We start from the raw sequence: 21,289 nt of genomic DNA, 5'->3' as shown, positions 1-21,289 counted from the left end.
CTGAATCCTGGTGCAGTCTGGCTTCTTGACTTGCTGCCTTATTTCACTATTCTTGGACACTGGACACTGTGTTGTGTAGGTCTACTTGTGTGCTAGCCTCGGCTTGGTTACATTCCATCCTAATACAACACGTTGCAATCTATTTTCCAGTCACAATACATTTCTACTGACAAAATTTAACACTATTCTACCATCATCATCATCATCATGCAAGGCTGTAAATAAAGGTGTTACTTACAAGCTGGTTTTGGGCAACAGATATGTCAGCAAGTCTGCTCCATCCCATTACCAAGGTGTCGTATGTTTTTGTGGGCTCCCAACTGTACACTTTCAGCAGATCATCGGCACCCGTATATAAGCAAGCACCATCAGGATTGAAATAGATACACCTAAGAAAAAACAAGAGAGTTGAAAGCAGATGCACTTTAGATATTTCTGCTAGAACTATTGCTCTTGCATAAACTGCACAAAAGTTTATAAATTTCTATCCTAAAGACAAGTCACATCCATCCATCATAAGCCACAGGAAGCCGATACTTCTTGCTGACTCATCATATTTGGCATGTTAGGTACAGATCACACTCAAGTGACAACACTTGTCCTAACTACTAATTCAGGATTGCCCTTTTCGAATATTAAACCCCTGCCGCTATACTCTTATACTGGTATGAAACAGCAAATTAGTTCTTACAAAAAACTTACAGGAATTCCTCTGCTACCCCAGGCAACAAAACATTTGCTTCTCCAATTTCCGAGATTCGTGCCATGAGTTTTTCAGAGACACTGGTTTTTCTATAGCCTGTAGACTAGTTCTCAAGTTTTCTTCCAGGAGGGGATATATTCACCTTACAACTCCGGAGTCACCTTCTGTTGAAGACACCAACTGGAGACTTTCCAGGTCCCAAAACTTGACTGTGCGATCAGATCCTCCACTTGCTAAAAGGAACTCATTTGGATGGAAGTCCACATCATTGACAGGACCACAATGGTCATGAAACTCTGCAAGCATCTTCCCTGCTGGCAAATCCCAAAGCTGCAAGCAACAAATTTAAGTGAGATTTCACGTTTCATATTCATGAATTATATACTACAAATGTGTCACGTCACACTCATCTAGACTTCAGTTGTCTGACTTCTCTTATCTGAACAGAGCTTGAGAAACAATGAACATCACCCCGTATATTTTTGACTGTATAAAATTCTCTAATCAGTAAGCGCAAGTCCAGTTGTGGGGTTTCTCTGTAAACTTTACTCAAATATCTGAACACCACAGATCAGTCATACCTTTTCTACCCTGATGTATAATTGATATCATAATTTTGAAAAAGAATACTAGCAGACTACGTTGCAGTGCACACATCATTCACCAGTCAAGGAGTGCACTTGGAGAAATATCAAATGATAGCCAATGCTCAGATCAGTCGCAAAACCACCATATATGACAACATGCAGCAAAACAACACACAGCTTTTCACTTCCATGGATGAGTCACTAGTGATTCAAGATAGTAGAAGGTGAGTGCATGGCGTCACTGTTGCACATTTTATGTTGTGCTTTTTTTACAATTTTGATAATGGCTCTGCTACCCATTTCTTTGTTATGTTGTTCAGGTAAACGCGATTGCAAAAACATATGCTGCCCTTCTGTCTTGTACAACCCTACTGAAATACTATGAGGATATACTCAAATATGTATGTATATATGTTCAATGAATCCAGTGTGCAGTGCAGTCTGAATGAATTAACCAGTTCTTGAATATCATTCACAAGGACATTATAATTTACCTTTACACTGCCATCTTCACTTCCAGATGCGATCCATCGGCCATCAGGACTAAATTTGAGGCTATTGATGCACTTATTATGACCCTAAAATATGAAATAAGATAAGTTTTTTTTTTCTATGTCTTGCAGATCATCTTGCAGGAAATTGTATATTGTTTACAATTAATATCCTTACCTTATATGTATATATACAGCCTTTTCTTCTAGTATCCCATAACTAGTAACACAAGAAATCAACATTAGCACCAGGCCAGCTTCACAGGGCATGTTAGTAAAAGTATCAGATCACACCACTTAGTTAATGAAATTCAACCCTTGAGGAGTGCTACTGAATACTTGATATCTTAAGGTTACATTTACATGTGCCAACTTTCTAGACTCACTAAGACCAATCATTCATGGCCAACTTCCTGTTTGTAGCTTTTTAATATTCTCCCATACCAACTCTGCATTACTGTCTGTGACCAACTTTATTGTAACTTTATTGCTGTTATGGCAAAAATATCACAGAACATTGAATTACTCTGCCACTTTGTTTTTCTTGTCTGTGTGTACACAGTTCAAGGAGACAGACATGCAATATTTCTGAAGAAAGGGAGGATGTATCATGTGCACTTCTTGGAGGCTACTCAGCCTGATACAGAGACTTGTGGGTCTCATGACAAATTCTGTACCAACTAGGATTGAACTTGGTTGGTATAAATATGGGAAAGTGAACTTAATCTTGGCTGTACCAGTTAGAAGAATTACAACAGCTTCTAATACCACAGCATACCTTTGCTTGACACACCACCCAAGTTAACATAAAATGCATCATGCAATTTATCCCCAAACAGAAGATAAGGTTATTGGACAATAATATCAGCAAGCATAAAACTGTTCAAAAATGGAGCACCTTTACTGTTGTATCCATTGACCCTGATGCTACAAAATCCCCATAGGGGTGGAAGTCAACACATCGCACATTGGCTTTGTGTCCTGTGAGCGTTCGGATAACTGAAACAGTTTCAGGCAAACAAATATTATGAAAGCGCAATGCAAAAGGAGCACAAAAAGAAGATGAGTCAGCAGTCAATCAAGAAGATAACTTGATGCACACAAGACACTGCTAAAGCAAGTGCATAAGGAAGGGTTAACTACTTACTTTTGGCAGCTTCAAGATCCCATATCTTTAGAGCTCCTGACATGGATCCAGCACAGACCATTTCTTCTGTGTGGCAGAACTTGACACACTCCACTGGTGTTGTATGTCCTGTTAAACTCTGCAACATAAACACATCCAACATGTCTTTCACTAGTTCATAACAATTCCACACAGTAAAAGATTTGAGAAAATGAAGTGAGTGCAGCAACAAGTCACATCTAGTGAGAACTGTCCCAGTAATCGAATATAGCCCCATGTTGCTGTATTATTGCCAGTGTTTTACTTTATTGATTTCTCCATGTAACGCCGCAAGGCCCTTAGAGCCTCCCAATAAATAAATAAATAAATAAATTGCCACAAGGACAGCTCCTACAGGGACGCAACCTGTAAGATGCAAGTACCATTGTAGTGCCGCACTGAAGGAAGATATCTGTTTGTACCTCAGAAGAGCAGTATTAGGCTACTCTAGGAAAGCCATAAAACAAAGAATTAGTCCACAGTGTGGCACTTACAGAAGCTGAACAGGTGACATACACAATGACCAAGCAACCCATGATAAGAAAACGTGAAAGGGAAATATGAGAGATGCAACACCGAGAAGGCAGAACAGCATGCCAAGCGTGTGACGAAGGAATCACACAGTACTTGCCTAAACAATGAACATATCATCAAACAAAGCATTAGAAATAAAACAATTACTCATTGTACTCTTGTAACACACGTCTGTTGTACCTTGAAGGAGCAAGGAAGTGACATTCAACACTGCTCCAAACCCTGCTGTATTCATCGAGCAGTGTATCAGGAGACACCATGTAAAATATTGCGCCGTGCAACATAGTGTCACTGCTCAGTCAAATTTACAAAATGCGGGAAAAACGAAAGTGCAGGAAGATAGCAGGGCCAACAGGGAGTTGAGAAATGTCAGCACGAGTGAAGGGTTGTGCGTCAGGACCGGGTCAAGAGAGTGAAGTACTTTGGGGCAGCCACCAAGCAGGGTGCCATGTTGTGTGTGTGGGCACCACTGTGCATGAGATCCCATACACCGCACATCACCTCGACATCTGACTCCATCCTGGACACACTGCTTTGGGCTCTGAACTCCACGGCCAAAAACCACGGCTAAGACAAATTCAATCCTGTTTTGATGCATTTCAAGATTTCAACCTGTAGTGCCAATTAAATTTACGCTGTATAACTATCCTGAGGCTGGTACGCTTAATTCATGCAGTAAATGTGTTTTGTTGTGAAGTCCAACCTGTGTTTAGCCTCCAGTTTATTCTGCTCTCAATTGTCCAGAAGTGTGAGCTACGTTGGCTGACTGTCCAGACGTCTATCTTTCATGCGCATAGAGGAGGCTCAGCAAAAGTCTATCTTTCTTTCTAAAAGTCTTTCTTTTTTTTTCTATTTTGCATTTATTTATATACTTATGCATCATTTATGCATTATGTATTTATGCACCTATTTTGCATTTTGTTTTTTTGCCTATTTTTCTTTCTAAAGTGTTTATCTTTCATGCGCATAAAGCAGGCTCAGCAAAAGTAGGGCAGAACCTTTGAGAAATTAAATCATGTTTCTCGGGTCTCTCACAGCTCCAGAGCCCCAGCCACGTGTAACAACTTGCCAGATTGGGAATTTGGATGTGATGACACATTTCCCATAATAGAATGTGTGGACAGAATGCAATATTTATGTACAGATACATTTGGCCAATGAGACCCTGGCTGGAATGGGAATCTACAGGAACAACCTCCACTGCCTCCACCACCACAAAATATCAACACGTCAGAAACAGTACATCCTGCACATCCAAAGAAGGTGTCATGGCAAGTGCTCATGTTTAGACGCAGTGGTAACTCGACACGACTGATGTGCTCAAGGCCAGACACAAGTTGTTTTCCAAGTGTTCATCTAGGCACGCCCTGTTTGTGCTGCATTCGAAGCAGCTTCAGTTTCAACCGTTCATGACATGTCTTGTGCCAGCTCGCTAACATGTTACAAAGCCTCGTTATTTTATACTCAAATGTAGAGCAAAAACAATGCACATTATTGTCAAAGTTGAATTTACTGTCTCGATAAGAGGTCACTTCATCAACACGGAGAGTCCATGTGCACACGCTCATAGCTTCACTGACTTGCTAGGTTTCTAAATATTGTAAAAAAGTAATTTTCGCAAATTTAAAGTGCCGCAAATATTGTTACAGATGGCAGGAAAGTACAGGAAAATTGCAATTGCAATGAATGAGTTTCACCAAGTCGAATGCAGCACTGAGCACAATTGCACTGAGCGCAATTTGTTCTAGCACTATTCTAGAAGACATTTAGCAGAATTTGGCTTTATTAACACTACTGGACATCGATTCCACGCTCATTCGAACAGGATATCGTGATTCCACCCTAGTTCTCAACTTGTCAATGTATGCTTGGTCCTCAACGTCGAGTTCACCGAGGAAGGCTTTGATAATACATGGGTGTCGCAGAAGCACTGACAATTCCCAACATCCTGGCGAAGTCTCCGACTTTCAGCTTTCTGACCTCCATCGTACGACCGCATATAGTATATATGTATATATATATATCGTATAGTATATATATATCGCGAAAGTAAAGTCGCGCGAAATATTCCATAAACGTTCCGCCTAGCGAATTCGAAAATGACGACGAATTAACCACTTTTAACGGCACAAACTGACGAGTCGAACCGCTTGGATAGTAGCAATGCCGCCGGCTGTAAACAGAGGTGCCTCGCCACACAGAATCGCCCCCTTGCTTGAAGCTCTCAAAGCGTTGATTATTCTGGGCTCGTCCTCTAACCATCCACATCAGTTAGCCAGAAAAAATCGAGCGGACCAGGCCAATCACCCTGGAGAGCGGCGATCGATGCAGCAAAAAAGTTCACCGACCCTCACTCACTGAGACCCTCAAGCAAAGTCGGCAGCGCGCGGACAACACGACTTCGAAATGGCGTCCTTTTTACTTTGGATCATTATTTACAAATTGAATTGCTCGACCGGCGTATTTCCCGAAACGTTGTATCTCTCACGGGTTACGACTGTTAGCCCCCCATTCGATGTGTCACATACAGCACGCCGATAAAGCTGATCGACGGGTGGCGATGGCCACGATTTCAGCAGGGTTCACCACCCTCGTGACTCCACACAAGGTGGGGCACAGAACCGCGTGACTACGTGAAAATTCCATTGCACGCAGCAGTCCGATAGATGATGCTCGAAAGGCCCCCGACAACATGTGTGTTTCCGCGTGCGGCAAATTGCGTGCCTCGCCTGTTATTTCTCCGATCGGCATCGCCCGTTCTTCGTGCTTGGGCAATGCTGCTCCACGATGGCTCATTTGAACGACGCATCAGAGTTCCCCAGTTGGGGACCCCGATAGTAACCAAAGACGCAGATGTACCCTGGTATGCCGCAGACGCCGGAAGTTGCCTATGAAGTAGGGAAGGGTAACGGTAACGGAGACAGAAACGGTATATTACCGAAATTGGCGGTGGTAACGATAACGGAAACGCATACCACGGTCCTCCATTACCAGAAACTGAAACGAATTTATCGTCCGGTATTGAATTCAGGTAATGACTATTCCTGTTGTGCGATGACATTTGAGTGTTTTTTTGTTTTTGTTTTTTATGACTCCATTCCCTGTAATGCTCTAAATACTACACGAAAGCATGGAAGGAAAGCGCAATATTGGATCTCCAGGGTGCATCCGTCGCTTACATCATCCCAGTTCTCATAATTCCATGACAACACATGACTATACTCCACCATAGCACGAGGATGACAGCCTACTATTTAGTTACATATTTCGTACTTTTTTTTTTTAATTTCACCGTGGCCATGACAGTATTATTTACTACTGAGAGCGTCTGCTTATGAAGGCGACACTGAATGTGACACTGAATGAAGGTTACGCCCATCTTGAGTTGCTGGACTGAAAACTGAAGACATGTTCCTACATTTTTTTTTTTTTTTTTAGTCTTGCAAAATGTGCGAATCCCAGCGACGTAAAATTACTTGTGTAGTGTGTACGCGTGACACCGAAGGCACTTGGGCAAAACAGGGTGTTGACACAGCCGGAAGGGCTGTCCTCTCGCAGCTCTGTAACAACCGTTTCATTACCGGAAACAGTAACGGAAACGAAATTGAAGGGCCGGTATCAGAAACAGATAACGGAAACGAAAATATAGCAATAACGAAAATAGAAACGGTAACCAAAATCCGTCCGTTATCCTTCCCTGCTATGAAGTCTGTATCGAGTCCGAATAACATTTGCCTGGTTAGTCCTTGGACTTGATCGCAGCCGCACAACGCTTAGGCATATTGATGAAACCAGATTCTCTAAAAGAGTGATTATTATTTGATGCGAGGCCGATAAGAGCCTCCAATTAGACCCCTTCTCCCACGACCTTCTGCGACGAATGTTCGAGTGCGTTAAAATCACGAGTCTGGCAAAGCCAATTCAGCAGCATGATGTGAACCATATAAATTCTTCGCCCTGGCACATTCACTCTCTCGCATCTTCTTCTGCTAGCTTCGGCCATTTCTTTTGCAGAACTTAGAATTCTTGTTTCGAATGTTACGATGCACCTCACCGCGTTCACATTTCCTTTCACAGTTTGAAGACACCCGTGGCTGAATCCTCAGACCCTGACTTTTACCGGATGCCTCATTGTCAAGCTTAGACACTCGGCTCCTCACCCTTTGTCGTTTGAATCCATCCTCTGAAGCCACATCATTCATGTTGACACACCCAACATTTCCTTTTGCCAACTATTCAAGTAACAATCCGGCGACGGTATGTTATTTATGTGACATGCAAGACATGAGTTTGACGAGGCGAGGTCTCCCTTGGCCTCCTTAGATATTGGCAGTTCATCGAGGACACAACGTTTATTTGTAGTTTGTTTGTTTTTATGAAAACTGTATGGGGCCAAGTCTTATGACACCTTAGACGCACTTTGTAGGCACCACAGTTACTCATCGAATGCACGAGAAGTGGTCTCAGTCAGGGCACGCTGGTGGCTTTTGACCACCACTGCATTTGATATGCATGAGAGGAATCTCCTCGTTAGGGCGCTCGAGCGCCGTTCATTGTGGCGCACCCTGCACTGCTCACGGTGGTAGATAACCGCTCAGTTGTCAAGTAGCTCGGAAGCATCGAAAAACTGCGAACACCCAACTGCGTTTTGTTCACTTGGCTGCTCCCAGCTAATATACATACATAAAAGTTATACACTATCGTCACGGTGCCGCTGGTGTAACGAGAACAGCCACTTGTCCCTCAAGTGCACTTAATTTCTATCTATTCTTTAATCCATTATCTTTTTGTTTCCGAAACTATATTAACCTCAGTTAACGCTGCACCCAGGATATGCAATAAGAGGTCACATGTACGTACGCGTACAGCACACCCCGACAAACAAACCTCAAAACGAAAAAAGTTTAGCAAACGTTTAGCATATATTTTGCATCGACGAGCTTATCGAGGAATGCATTACCGTGCACAGTAAGGCATGCCACACTCGCTGCGCTCGGGAAAGACGCTGTGTGTATAATCCTTAGGATTATGCACACGGGCTCGTAGCTTGTAGCCGTGGATTGTGGGGGCATGAACTGTACTTTCTAGATAGACATCTGTGCAGCACCCCGCCCCCCTTCATAAACGCCTTCAGAACGCAAGACTGCATGAGACTAGAATTTATGAGCGAAATGGCGGGTCTATGGTCACTTCCACAGTATGCGAGAGTTTTGACACGTTGGTTTGGTGAACAAAAGTAAACCAAACAGCCTCTACTGCATTTTTCAATCATAATTCGTGGTTTTACGTCGCGAGACAACTGATCATGTGTGTGTGCCCTACTCAATTTTTCTCTTTCCCGTTTCTACTTTTCAGCCTACACTATATCGAACGGGAAATGCCCGGGAAACAATTATACCTATGCGAAAAAATAATTTCCAATCATTCAATCAAATATGACATCGCGACCCGACGGAGCTGTGCAACGCGAAAGGGGTAATTCTGTAGCGCGACAACTGTTTGTCAGTATTCCCTGTCCTGTGGTTCATGGTTTGTTGACGGTGCAGGGACGTACGCGGTTTTGTGCACTGTTGCACAATGTACAGAAAGGCGTACGCCCCCTCTCCCTTCTCATCGGATCAGGTGAGACAGTTTCAAAGCAGTTGTTGGCCGTAAGTGTGTTATTAGGTGAAATTCGAGAGCTACAGTGGTCGGTCTGCCGAATTTTGCCCACCTGAAGCAAAACCTATGAAGTCAGCCTGTTCTCTAAGAAGCCTGGGCATATGGGGAAGACAGAGCCAAAGAGAAAACGACAGCCCACGACGGGTTACAAGTCGACAAACGCAACAAGGAAAAAAGAAAAGAAAAATTCCGAGCAAATTGCCCACTCATTCTGCCGTTTTCGCTGTTATTCAGCTCCAACAATAACGGTCTGAAGCGGGTATGCATAATTAATTGAGCGAGGCCAACGGCCGCTCGTTCAGTCGCACTGATTACGAGGAACTGCGTCTTCGCAGTCTGAGAGTTCTTTCAAAGACGGCTGGATTGCTCACAATCACTGACCAACCACTTGACCTGACAACGGTTTAATTCGACAGAAACGCTCAGAATGTCCCGGAAGAGCCGCCCGTAATATTCGATCAATGGCACGCCGGGCCGGAGAACCGCTGTTCTGCGTGATGCTATTGTGACGCACCACACCCCGCGCCAAATCAGTCGTTTGCGCAATAAAGATGGTCTTCAAATGCGCTTCCGACGGCGGTCGAACGAGTCGATGACCCTTGGGAAGGACACCTTCCTGTTCAGCCCTATCATTACAAATCAACTATCGTTGTGTGTGTTACACCGCTAGGTTTAATCATACCCCAGCAGGGACACTACCGACTCCCCGCTTATCTGAAAAAAAAAAAAAAAATAATAATTTGACATGCCGCCGGTCAATTTGTCGTAGACGCCACTAACGCCAACATTGATGAAATAATAGTACGCTGCCACGAAAGCACGAAGATTAGAACACAAAAAAGTGAGGTTTTGCGGCCCGATCGTTCTGAGAGTAATTTTAGAAAGATACTCGGCTGCAACGTGTGTGATGGAGATGAATGTCACATACGGCAATATGAGACGTATCGCCTATATTCGACACGCATTGCGTCCATCGGCTACCACTGTCTTGTTTGTTTATACCCCTGTCACACGGCAAACCGAATGGCATTCCCAGCGAATGACAGTTGCACCGAATCTCATTCGTTGGTCTTATATCGAGCTACATTCGCAAATGATGTTAGTGTCGATAATTAAGACACCAGGGCCGAACATATGAGGCATTATACAGGTACATTAGTGATATTTTTATTTCTTTTGCTCGAAACTAGCGAAACATTAGATTATTTCACAAAATCGTTGCTTTTTCAAAGACACTTAATTGGCTAAGTACCACAAGCAAAGACAACCAAGAAGCCTATCTGCATCGCACTTGGCAACGTGGCGACTGGGAACGAGGGTAGCTCTCCGAAAAACAGTGTTTAGCCTTCCCTCCCTTCGTGTCAAAAGTTATCAAATTCATGATAAAATATTGGAGTACAACTTTTCATTCGTCTTTCATTTCTTTGAACTGTTTATCGTTGTTGTTTTTGCTACCTCTGCGAGGGTACGCTGTTGGTGCGAGAGGAAAAGCGAATGGGTTCCCTGAACTCATTCGCTGGGTGAATATCATTCGCATGTATTGCCATTTGATTTCACCGTGTGACACGAAACGAACGTCATTCAGTGCGAATGTCATTCGCTGTGAATGACATTCAATTTGCCGTGTGACAGGGATATTATTTTCGCGACACAATGTACTGCGTGAATTCGAAGCCCGCAAGTAGTGATTCAGGGATGAAACCGTAGCTGCAGTTCATATGTGCTGAGATCAACTTAACATTGAGGAGAATATCCGCGTGAATGCCATCCATTGCTTGGGTGCATGCAAGAACACTTTCTGTGGCAACGGAAGAAAGCGCGCCCACAGAATACACCTGGCGAGCGCCGCACAACATCCGGAAGTATTATTTTAGCGGCAGACACGAAATACCCACCAGAAGCTATACCGCCTACAAGTACAGCCTTTATCAGCTTACAGCGCAACGGCGGCGTTCCGCAACGGACAGACAGGAGTACGGGAAAGTCACGAATTACATAGAAAAAAAAATCGCGTTCATTCGTGTTTTATTTATTTCGGAACAGTGTCGCTCCTACACAGAGATGAGGAAGTTACTCGACATAAGGAACTCGTTACAAGTTACGTTACTGCGTAAAGATGTAACTGGGTTAGTAACGGAGTGTTCCAAAGTTACTTTGGAAAAGTCACGCGCTACTTTCGAGTTACTTGGTATGTTTTTCGTATTCTTTAGTTCTTGAACTTCGTATAATTAGCTCAGATCCTGATGTTGCAATGGGTGCTGCAAGACGTTGTGCAACCGTTCTCGAATAGTTCAAAACTGCACCGATCTTCCAGTTCACAAAAGGAGCCGTACCTTTATATGCTTCCTTGGGCTGGCGTTTATAATTTTTGGTGTCCTAATAAACTTCTTTATAAAACTCAAAGGTAAACTCAAAGGTTCAAAGATTTAAGTTAAAATTTACCAAAAAGAAGCAACTCAGTTGCAGTTAACGAGTTACCCACGGGAGTAGGCCTATACTGTGGACCTCGTTACAGGAGTGGCAAGTGTACAAAACAGATCCATGAAGAAGACCGAGAGACACGGACACAGAAGATGACACACGTAGGTTCTCTTCATGGATCTATACCAGCTAGCCTGCACCCTTTCCAGTGTTTCTTTAGTACAAAACAGATTCGAGACTGCTTTAGAACTGAGAAGCATTTTCCGCAGAGAACACTGCTGTTGGTGGACTGTTCCAGACGTGTATTGTTGTGGTGTAAAAGGAGAATTTAAATGTATCCGTTCGGGATTGGAATTCAACAAGAGAAAAGTTAAGCTTCAATCTGGAAGGTCGGGTGTCGAAAGATACATTGGTAGATAAGCGCACTGAGTGATTTAACGATTGATATAGATGCTTGAGTCTCAAATCTTTGAAGTGAATGGAGGGTATACGGAAGTTAGGTCGGAAAATACGGATAATACGGAAAATAGGTATACGGAAGTTAGCCTCTTGACATAACAGATGAACCGGATGTACTAGATCGAAAGCCCCTGAAAATAAACCTAGCAACTTTTCTTCGTACACTGGCAAGTCCCTTCTGTTTGCTTATGTGTGCGGGACCCAGATCGTACAGCTCTCTGCAACGTTAACTTGAACGCGGCGACGGCTGGCGGAGCCAGAGCGGAGCAGTTGGAGAGCCACCCTGTCGGCGCTATATGTAGAACTACAGAGAAACAGCGTTGTGGGCCATCTCACTCATGCTTGGGGGTGTTTGTCGAGAAGCAGACGCTCCGCTATGGATGTGCGGAGGAGGTTTCTCGACAAACACCCCCAAACACGAGTGGGATAGCCCACAACGCTCTCTCCCTGTAGTTCCACGTAGCGGCGACAGGATGGCTCTCCAACTGTTCCGCCAGCCGTCGCCGCGTTCAAGTTAACGTTGCAGGGAGCTGCACATCCGTTCTGTAAAATATGAAGTACTAACGTACTTTACGCTCTCAGACTAACGTGGGTCGTCGTGTACCAGAGATTTCTTCGTAGCTGCAGGAACAGTAGCGCTTTATTGACAACAAAGTTCACATGCATCTATCACGGCAAGTATGATTGCAGATACCCTCGTAAATACTTTAAAAGTTCAGCATTGCTCAGGGGAAAATATCTTCTACAACATGTAAATGGGGCGGGACCGGCTTCTTAGAAATGTGCATTGTGACAGGTTCATCAATATTTATATAGCCTGCCACGAAACATAAGCGCTTTCGAATAAATTAATGATGAAACATGGGAGTGGGTTCTCAAGAACATTAAAAACGTGGAAATATACGTTCAAGTACAATTTTCTTTCAGGACACATGTGTCATGTTGTTTCTTGATGGTCCGCACGACATCAACCCAGATGTCGTTTCTGCGTGTGCAGGTCGGGTGACTACCAGTCGTCTAAACACAGTTTCTAGGTGAACTACACAGAGCCCGTCGAGGCCACCTTAGATAAACCATCTCAATAGCCCTGGATGACCCGTGGTAGAGCTGCATTACTAAGAATGGGACTTGTCAAGGGCCGCCTTAAAAGGAAACGCCCCGCGGCACACCAGACGGGCATGGTCAGTGCCATTAGCCCAGATGTGGCAACTTCAAGGCAAACTCTCGAGCGAAAACTGCGACACCGCGATGAGACGAATATCGAGGACGAGGGGCGGATCACTCGCCCTCTTTCTTCCAAGCCATCTCCACTGATCATCATCGTAACCACAGCCATCTGTTTCCGGTGCTTGCGGTCCTTAAGGCGCAACAACGAGTTAGTATCGAAGAGGATATCGACCAGAGGTCATTTCGAGCACAATCAGTCCAACCCGAACGAGCAGGGCCGAATGACAAACGTGCCCGTTCACGTAAATCGCAGCCGACACACGAGCGGGCGTCTTCCCAGTCTCAAGATAGAACGAAAAGAACGACTCGCAACCTTGGCACGGGGTCAAACGAAGCTTACGTGGGGTTAAATGCGCTCGGGTCAAGTGCTGTCGTAACTGCTTTTCGAGAGCGAGATGCCAATCAGGACATACCGAAAAAGGCACACAGAGTGCGCGCAGATGCAAATAGTAACCTGACCCCTTCTTTTTGGTACAGTGTAGGTTGCTCGTAAAACATGACCACTACGATCTAGCGAAGTACAGGGAAAAGGTTGCTGGTGGCTTTCGACCGGAGGTTTGGTATTTACGCATTGTAATATTCACACTCCGAATGTGATCGCATCTGTATTATTCTGCCGAAAACTGATGTGTTACACGTACCGTGATTTCAGACAAACGATATTCTCCAGAATACTGCAGCGGAAGATGCGCAAAACATTATAGCTTCCTGCTGTCACGTGAGAGCGAGCGCTCAACATCCGCGCTCTTCAACCACAAGATATTCCGTTGCAGACGACAGGGCCAATGGTGTCGTCTGCTACGTGCGCCATTCCCGATATTCCGGCGCCGTGCGAATGTTCAACATTAGACGAGGCGGAACTTCCACCAGAATATTCCGTGGGGATGTCGCTTGTGTGAATACACCGGTATTATAATGTTCTAGAAGATTTAACATTTAGTGAGAGCTCCCGCCGACCCATTGTTACCGGTTCACCTCATCGGTTATTTTTCCAGGCTCCACGCGTCAAGCGAAATTTGAAGGCAAACGTATCAATGTCCCCGTCCTGCATGATCCATTACCTCTGCTAAAACAGTGTTTCCGAAACACAACACGAACTTGCGTTGTTCTGCTCTGTACGGAAGTGTATTATTCTCACTCTCTCATCGAACAGAAGTGGATCGTCTCCTCGGGGAGTTGCTCAAAGCAGAATAAGGCGTGATTGGAGAAATATTTTCACAAATAAGGCTGCCCCAATTAGTGCACGAATACTGTATATCTGTTCTTTTTTTTTCTTTCTTCTTCCTTGATAATTAGCATTTTAAAGAAAAGAAACAGGGAAGTTGGTCGCTTCGAATCGAGACCTCCTATTGTTTCGAGTACGAGTAAGCATGAGTCGCTGAAAACTATTGTTTTATTTATTTATTTTTATATTATTTACAGCTGTTATGCGTTATACTACATCATAATACTTCGGTATTATCAGAAATATAATACTGATTCTTGGCAAATGATACGAGCACTACTGTTCACCCCTGTGTAAAGTTGCAACTTGCTGTGCGAGGGAAATGGATCGTTGCTTTTTATATTTTACTTGTAAGTTATTCCCGGCTTTCCCAAAACACGGTTGGTCACTTTGAATATTTCCCTAGTTCCTTCCTTCCATGCCTGGGCTCCCACATTCAAAACACGGGAGATCAGGTTACCCTGAGGAGTTCTCCCCATGGCTCTGGACAAATAGCAGGAAGCTACAAATGTGAGGGTTCGAAGACGTTTTGGTCAGCTACAGTTTTTGTTCTTTTCTCTCTTTTGTTTTTATTTTTTTGTCCAGGGTGTAACGTAAGCCGTGTGAGTCAATAAAACACTACTTGGGGCTTGTTGTTAGTAAGACATGATGAGAATAACAGCGCTAACAACCAGACGTTCAACTTGGACCAAACACTGTGTGAGGGGAGGGCAGGGGAATAAAAAAACAACGCAATGAGCGTGAGATTTGGTAAAAAGAATGGGGACTTGGCATAAGGTCCCCTTATAGTGGACGGACGGCTCAAGACGAGCGTTTTGACTGTTACTTCGATAACGTGTTCGAATTGGCCGTCGTGTACCAGTCGTGGAGTGCCGAGACTTCGTCCAACTTCATATCCGAGCATTACGCGTTCAACCGGCGACGGCAAGCAGTGGAAAGGAGAAAAAGAACCACCGTCCGAACTTTTACTCCCTGAAATGAATGCAGTATTATAATCCGCCAAGTGGAGAAGTGGACAACAAGGTGTTCGTTAATCGTCTTGTCTCGCAGCCCAACACAAGCATGTGCCCACCTGGCCAAATCTCGTCAAACTAGACAACAGGTTGCTTCAAACATTTCCTGACACGAGAAGCCGCTCAAGAGTGGATCACGCAGCTGTGAATAAGCGCAGACGTCATCGAGGCAGTTGCAACTCATGTGCAAAAGAAACTCGCTGATGTCGACGCAGAGAAGGCTAAACTACGTAACTTGATAAATGCTGGAATTTCGAATAATTCTGTGCATGCCGTTCTCCTCTGAAAAGATCAACAACCGATGGGCCACAAAGTGCTTGGCGAAGACAAAAAAAATGAGTTGAAACACGTTCAGATGTACAGCGTTTTAGCGCAAAAGTCGTATACATATGGCAGACATAAAATTCGAAACAAGTACCAGGTTTTAGGAGCTTCAAGGAGGATCCCGAACGTTGTTTTAGATATCGCTCTGGAATGACACTCTGCAGCCCAGAGCCAACTAACGAACTTCGGCATAAGAAGAGTTTTCAAGAAAGTTATGTATGGCATACAAAGAACCATGGCAGAACGTTCCTGACGAACTCCAACGGCAGTGATACAGCTGAAACAAACGATGCATCGTAATGAACGAATTATTTCATTTATTAGCGATGGGTCGACGCATATGATACAGTGGGAGAAATGATCAATGCTCGCTACCCGGTTGGTACGTTTGCACGACCATCGGTCCCAACGTTTGGTTTTGTTTCAACGTGAGACAATGACGTGTGACAGAAAATTTTTGTGACACGCACTTTGTTCTTTCCACATCAAACATATATTACGTAGCTGGGTGATTCCACGTGAGATCAGGCAGGTTGGTCCCGTCGACCTCCCGGATTTTTTTTATACGCAATATATGTTGAAGCCTAGCTTATGGAAAGCATTCCAGGACAAAAATAAATTGAAAATTATTTGGGGAGTTTGCTTAAAAAATAATTACGTGAAACGGCAATTTTTGTTGTTCTGGAAACTGTTTACCTTCCCCTGTGCAACAACTATATAAGCATGTGCAAGCCACAGCATGTTATACTCGGCCACATAAAGAGACCCTGCAGTGAATTCGAAAGATCGCCCCATGCTACAAAGTGATAAGCCGCATCTGCATGCGCTGTCCCTATGGGCATACAACTGGTGAGGTAGGGGTGATTCTAAGGTTGCTGGCTGTGCTTTGCCCTTCTCTGATCCACAAAAAAATTTGATGTTTTTTTCGGGACACGTGGAACAATGTCTGTTAGCAGTATGAACAACGTACTGAGTGGGCGGATACCTGAAACGGACGTCCAAAGTTGACAGTCGCTTTGTTGCAGTTGAGAGCTTTGTCGTCGAACAACCTGTTACATTCTTGATACGAGAAGAAAGAGGTTGTAATGACGAACATTATGATACCACATTCACTATGTATCGGTAACATAGAGACGAGCACTGAGGCATCTAAAAAGCAGGAAAATCTGCAGATGGAGTGACTGAGAATTTTTAGGAAATTATCTGTCACAGCTGCGACCGTAGAAAGTACGCGGCCAACTAACGACAACCTATATATTCTGTGACAAAAATATTTTCCCCCTGCGCCTCATGGCCCCAGAGATACAACGTCCAAAAGTTGATGAAAATACCACTGCGCAAAATTGCCGTTTCAAGGTAATTATTTTTTACGCAAACTCCCCAAATAATTTTCAATTTATTTTTGTCTGGAATGCTTTCCATAAGCTAGGCATATTGCGCATAAAAAAATATACACATATATTGCGTATAAAAAAATCCGGGAGGTCGTCGGAACCAACCTGCCTGATCTCACGTGGAATCACCCAGCTATCGTTTCAAAGATTCGTGTTACAGGAAAAAAAAAAAAAAAAAAGGAACAACACTACGTATGCTGCCCTAAGCGGTTAGGCCCATTTCACGCTAACGTGAAACATGCTTGGAACCTACGGAGCTCGATTGCCTTCAGGTTCTATTTTTGAAGCAAACGGACGACAAATACGGTAGTGTGAAACTGGCCTCACTCTGAGAAGCCGAATGACCAAACAATTAAAAAATGTTCTGTGTGTTCCTTTTTGCTCCTTGTCTCAGGTTTTTCGTCGTTTTAAAAAGAAATGTGTCACTGGTATTATTAGCAGGACCGTGTATTTGTTGCGTGATTATTATGCTGTTTTGTGGCAACGCCTTCTCCCGCATGTGTGGGACAAACTATGTAGATGCACCGAAATCTCCGACTGAGTTGTCCACGTCGTCCATCCTCCCTGCGTGTTTGCGTGGTCTACACGGTTCCAACGAAGTATGTGCCTCTGTGGTCGAATGGGTAAAATATTCCTAATATACAACAAAAGAGCCTCACGGATCTGTCTGGCCCGTGCGAGCATAGCGTGTAACTCCAAAGCAAAATGGAATATTGATCGCGAAATTTGGTGGTAAATGGCATGCCGATCCACCTGTGTCGTTTGACGAAGGAATGCAACGTCCCTTTCGCTCACGCAGAGGAAAGGCCTCGATGGAACTTCCGTGGATGAAAACTGCGGGGCAATGCAGATCCCGTAGGTGTCGCACTCCATTACTCCTACCAGGACGGGTGCCAAGGCTTCATGGAAGCTGCCACTCGACCGGTCCCGCTCCCACGGCGGCCTAGTCAGCTCGCCTACTCTGCCTGCCGCGGAAAATACCTCACTAGGACGAGCCGTACGCCATTTATGGCGCAGGTCTTCCTCACTAGATTCTAGTTAGCGCTCGTACACTCTCCCAATGTAAATATTTGGTCCCTACAAGAGGACTCCGACGCACGTGCTGATATGATCGTGTACGATTAATATGCATGCACTACTTTATTCAATCATTAGAGAGTTTTAGTACATCGTACGCAAAGGCGATAGCGTACGGTGTACAGCTTGGGACAAAAGGTTACGGAATACGGCACCGGCGTATTTCTTCATCGGAGCGGCGCCCTAGTAGTTATCAGGAGGAGATCGAATAAGAAACGGGTGACCGGCTATTCTGTCCATCCGCTCCTCTTTGCAGCTAGGGTGTCGCTTCAGTGGAGAAATGAGACACCCCGGTGTTCCGTAAACTTTTGTCCCAAGCTGTACTAAAACACCTCGGTTGACAAGCTTGACTCTGAGTTGGATTGACAATACTTGCCATGCCAAATTGTTTTCTCGAGCTTCCAGTTACTGACTTAGTTTTAGTGCATCGTACGCTATCGCATTTGCGTACGTAAGGGATAGCGTTGGTGGTTCTGCGCACGCGCAACACATAAAGAGAGCTTCGCGCATTGCGCAAAGCCACCACGTTATCCCTTACGTACGCAAAAGCGACAGCGTACGATGCACTAAAACTCTCCATTATTCTGTCTTAAAGGGACGGTCTCGTACAGCCGGGGCGATTCCGAAACTTGGCCAAAACTACCTTCACGAGCACTGTACACATACAACCGTCAAAGTTTCATTCGGAATAACCAAGTCGTTTTCCAGGAATTTGCCGAAACGTGCCGTAATAGCAGACGACGAAAACTGCACTTCTCTCATGCATACGTCACGCATGACGTCGGCCTGCGGGTACGTCCTCGTTGTCATGGTAATCGTAACTTGCCGAAGCACCTTGGGTTGAGTCATCCCCTCTGCTCTCGAAATGGGGACACTCAGGCATATATCTCCGCGAGCGGAGAATGTAGTCCGAGCATTACTGTGGGGTCTCCGATAATGTAGCGCATAATCGGATACGTGGAAGCTAATACCCCTGTCAGACGTACTAATTTAGTGTCACTTTCAGCGAGTACACTTGCTGTAAGTGTCATTCTTTCGGAGTCACACGGCATCTTTTAGTGACACTAAATGCAAAGTACACTTACGATGAAGTGAGTTCGCCAAACTCACTTCACTTTGCCTGCGACAATCAAGTACGTAGCCTCCAGGGCAGGGATTGCGTAACAAAAAGCTTATTTTTGGAAAAGGAAAGAAACAACCCAATCGGAATTTATTTTTGGACAAATTTGTTAAGACAGCGCTGATTTGTATAAGAAAGACGTAAGGATTTTTGGCGTGATTTACCGGTACTCTCGTTCACAGACTGCCCAGTAGAGTTCGTAATCCACTTCGCAGCAGCCATATTTGTTGACATTGCACGGTAGTTAAGTGTTACCGGCGAAATCGCGAAATACTCGCAGTGAAGCACTGAATAATGGAAGACAAAAAAGACAGGGCATTGTGGTCTGAGATAGAAACCTATGCTATCAGAACATGGGAGGACCAAGCGAAACGCGAAAGTGTATGCTGACATCGCGGGCCAGTTGCACGCGCAAGACATAGTAAACACCACCAAAGAGGTGAAGAAGATTGAAAATTTGTCAAATAAATATACTTGTGTTGGTTCGCAACAATTATATTTATGACGTTCAATCGACTTCAACTGCGAAGAAAATCTTTATGAAATATTTCTGGACGTAAGAAAAATGATTTTACCAAGAAAGCATGGCGCACTCCCCGATGTTAGGTGGGAGTTCAAGCTCGCCCATCGTCATCACCATGACTGCTTAGTGACACTTATTTATGCCGTGTAGCAGGAGTGTAGTGAAAGTGACATTACGGGACGGAGTGCACTTCAAATAAGTGACGCTAAATTAGTACGTCGGCTGTAGTTCGTTACCGGGACTACTCGTTTTTAAAAATTTGTGAAAGCGTTTGAAAGGTAAATATTGCGTAGAAGTGAAAGAAGTTCATATACTGAATCGAAAAAGGTAAGAATTATAAAATTCTGTGGACTAGAAGTTTTTTTATTGGCATTTCAACAACCCCATCTGATTCACTTTTAGCACAGGAGAAACACGGGAATGCTAAGCCTAACGGATTCGAAACTTGCAAGAGAATTGGGCTAAATCGCCTCACTTTAGTGAGGTTAGGTTAAGTTAGGTTACCCCCCCCCCCCCCTCCCCCCACCCCCCCGCCCAAGGCACGCAGTAGGCGGTGCGGGCGTCGAGACTGTGCCTCGGGTTAGGTCAGAAGGTCCTCACCCAAGATGGCGGAGCGCCATCAAAAAACGGGCGATAAAATTTAATTTTTATACGTTTCACGCAATATACGAGGGTCATTCCTGTTTAATTTCGTTCCTAATTTGCTCCTGCTTCAGGTAAAAACATATCATTTACCTAGTTATCTTCTTTCTTTACAAAAACGCAGTGGTCCCGGTAACGAACTACATCCAGTACGTCTGACAGAGGTATAAGTCACGTGTTTTCTTTCCACGAGTATTTAATGCGGTATTTAAATAAACACGCACTCCTTCTACATGTACGTCGTCAGCGGCACTTCATTTCGAAACATGATCAGTGTGCAACGGGGAGTGTAATATATGTTTGGTCGTAGCTGTAATGCGACCGCGCGCGCGGATGGCCGGCGACTTCAAATTTGTGATTGTGGGTCGGGTTGTCCTGCGACTTTTAACTTGTCTCTGAGGATTAACATAGTTGTTCTAAACCACCATGTTTGAAACTTCTTAGAATGTGCATTTTTCACCTAAGAACTGAAAGAAAATGTGCGAGAGTTGCCGTGATCCCCAGTAACTTCTGAAAGTCGTCTGCTCACGCCGATGCACTAGCGCGCGCAAAAGCAGACGATTTCTGTATCCTATCACGGACTTTCCCGCAGGGCGACGTGGCCGTTCTTGTTGTTGCCAACACAGATCGCGGCATGCTCTGCAATCTTTATCAATCTAATTCGGTTATTTAATAACTGTGACGTGTTTTGTCGAGTAAATTCGCAGTGGTTCATTTTCAACA

The 21,289-nt window shown here is 44.4% G+C and overlaps 1 protein-coding gene across 5 annotated transcripts in view; it reads right to left on the bottom strand.

Moving 5' to 3' along the window:
- LOC135378090 (katanin p80 WD40 repeat-containing subunit B1-like) overlaps nt 1-21,289 on the bottom strand; it is a 105,295-nt gene that overhangs the window by 49,798 nt on the left and 34,208 nt on the right. For all 5 annotated transcript variants that reach the window (XM_064610954.1, XM_064610956.1, XM_064610955.1 and 2 more), the window contains 6 exons: nt 2,929-3,046; nt 2,680-2,780; nt 1,960-2,001; nt 1,785-1,868; nt 846-1,033; nt 239-389 (listed from right to left, as the gene is read on the bottom strand). In XM_064610954.1, the coding sequence (XP_064467024.1) occupies nt 239-389; nt 846-1,033; nt 1,785-1,868; nt 1,960-2,001; nt 2,680-2,780; nt 2,929-3,046 (684 nt within the window). The remainder of the gene's footprint in view (nt 1-238; nt 390-845; nt 1,034-1,784; nt 1,869-1,959; nt 2,002-2,679; nt 2,781-2,928; nt 3,047-21,289) is intronic.

Source organism: Ornithodoros turicata, chromosome 1 (assembly GCF_037126465.1).
Source record: "Ornithodoros turicata isolate Travis chromosome 1, ASM3712646v1, whole genome shotgun sequence".
Classification (NCBI taxonomy): domain Eukaryota; kingdom Metazoa; phylum Arthropoda; class Arachnida; order Ixodida; family Argasidae; genus Ornithodoros; species Ornithodoros turicata.
Note: the sequence above shows the minus strand (reverse complement) of the source record. Positions and strands in the feature narration are given on the sequence as shown.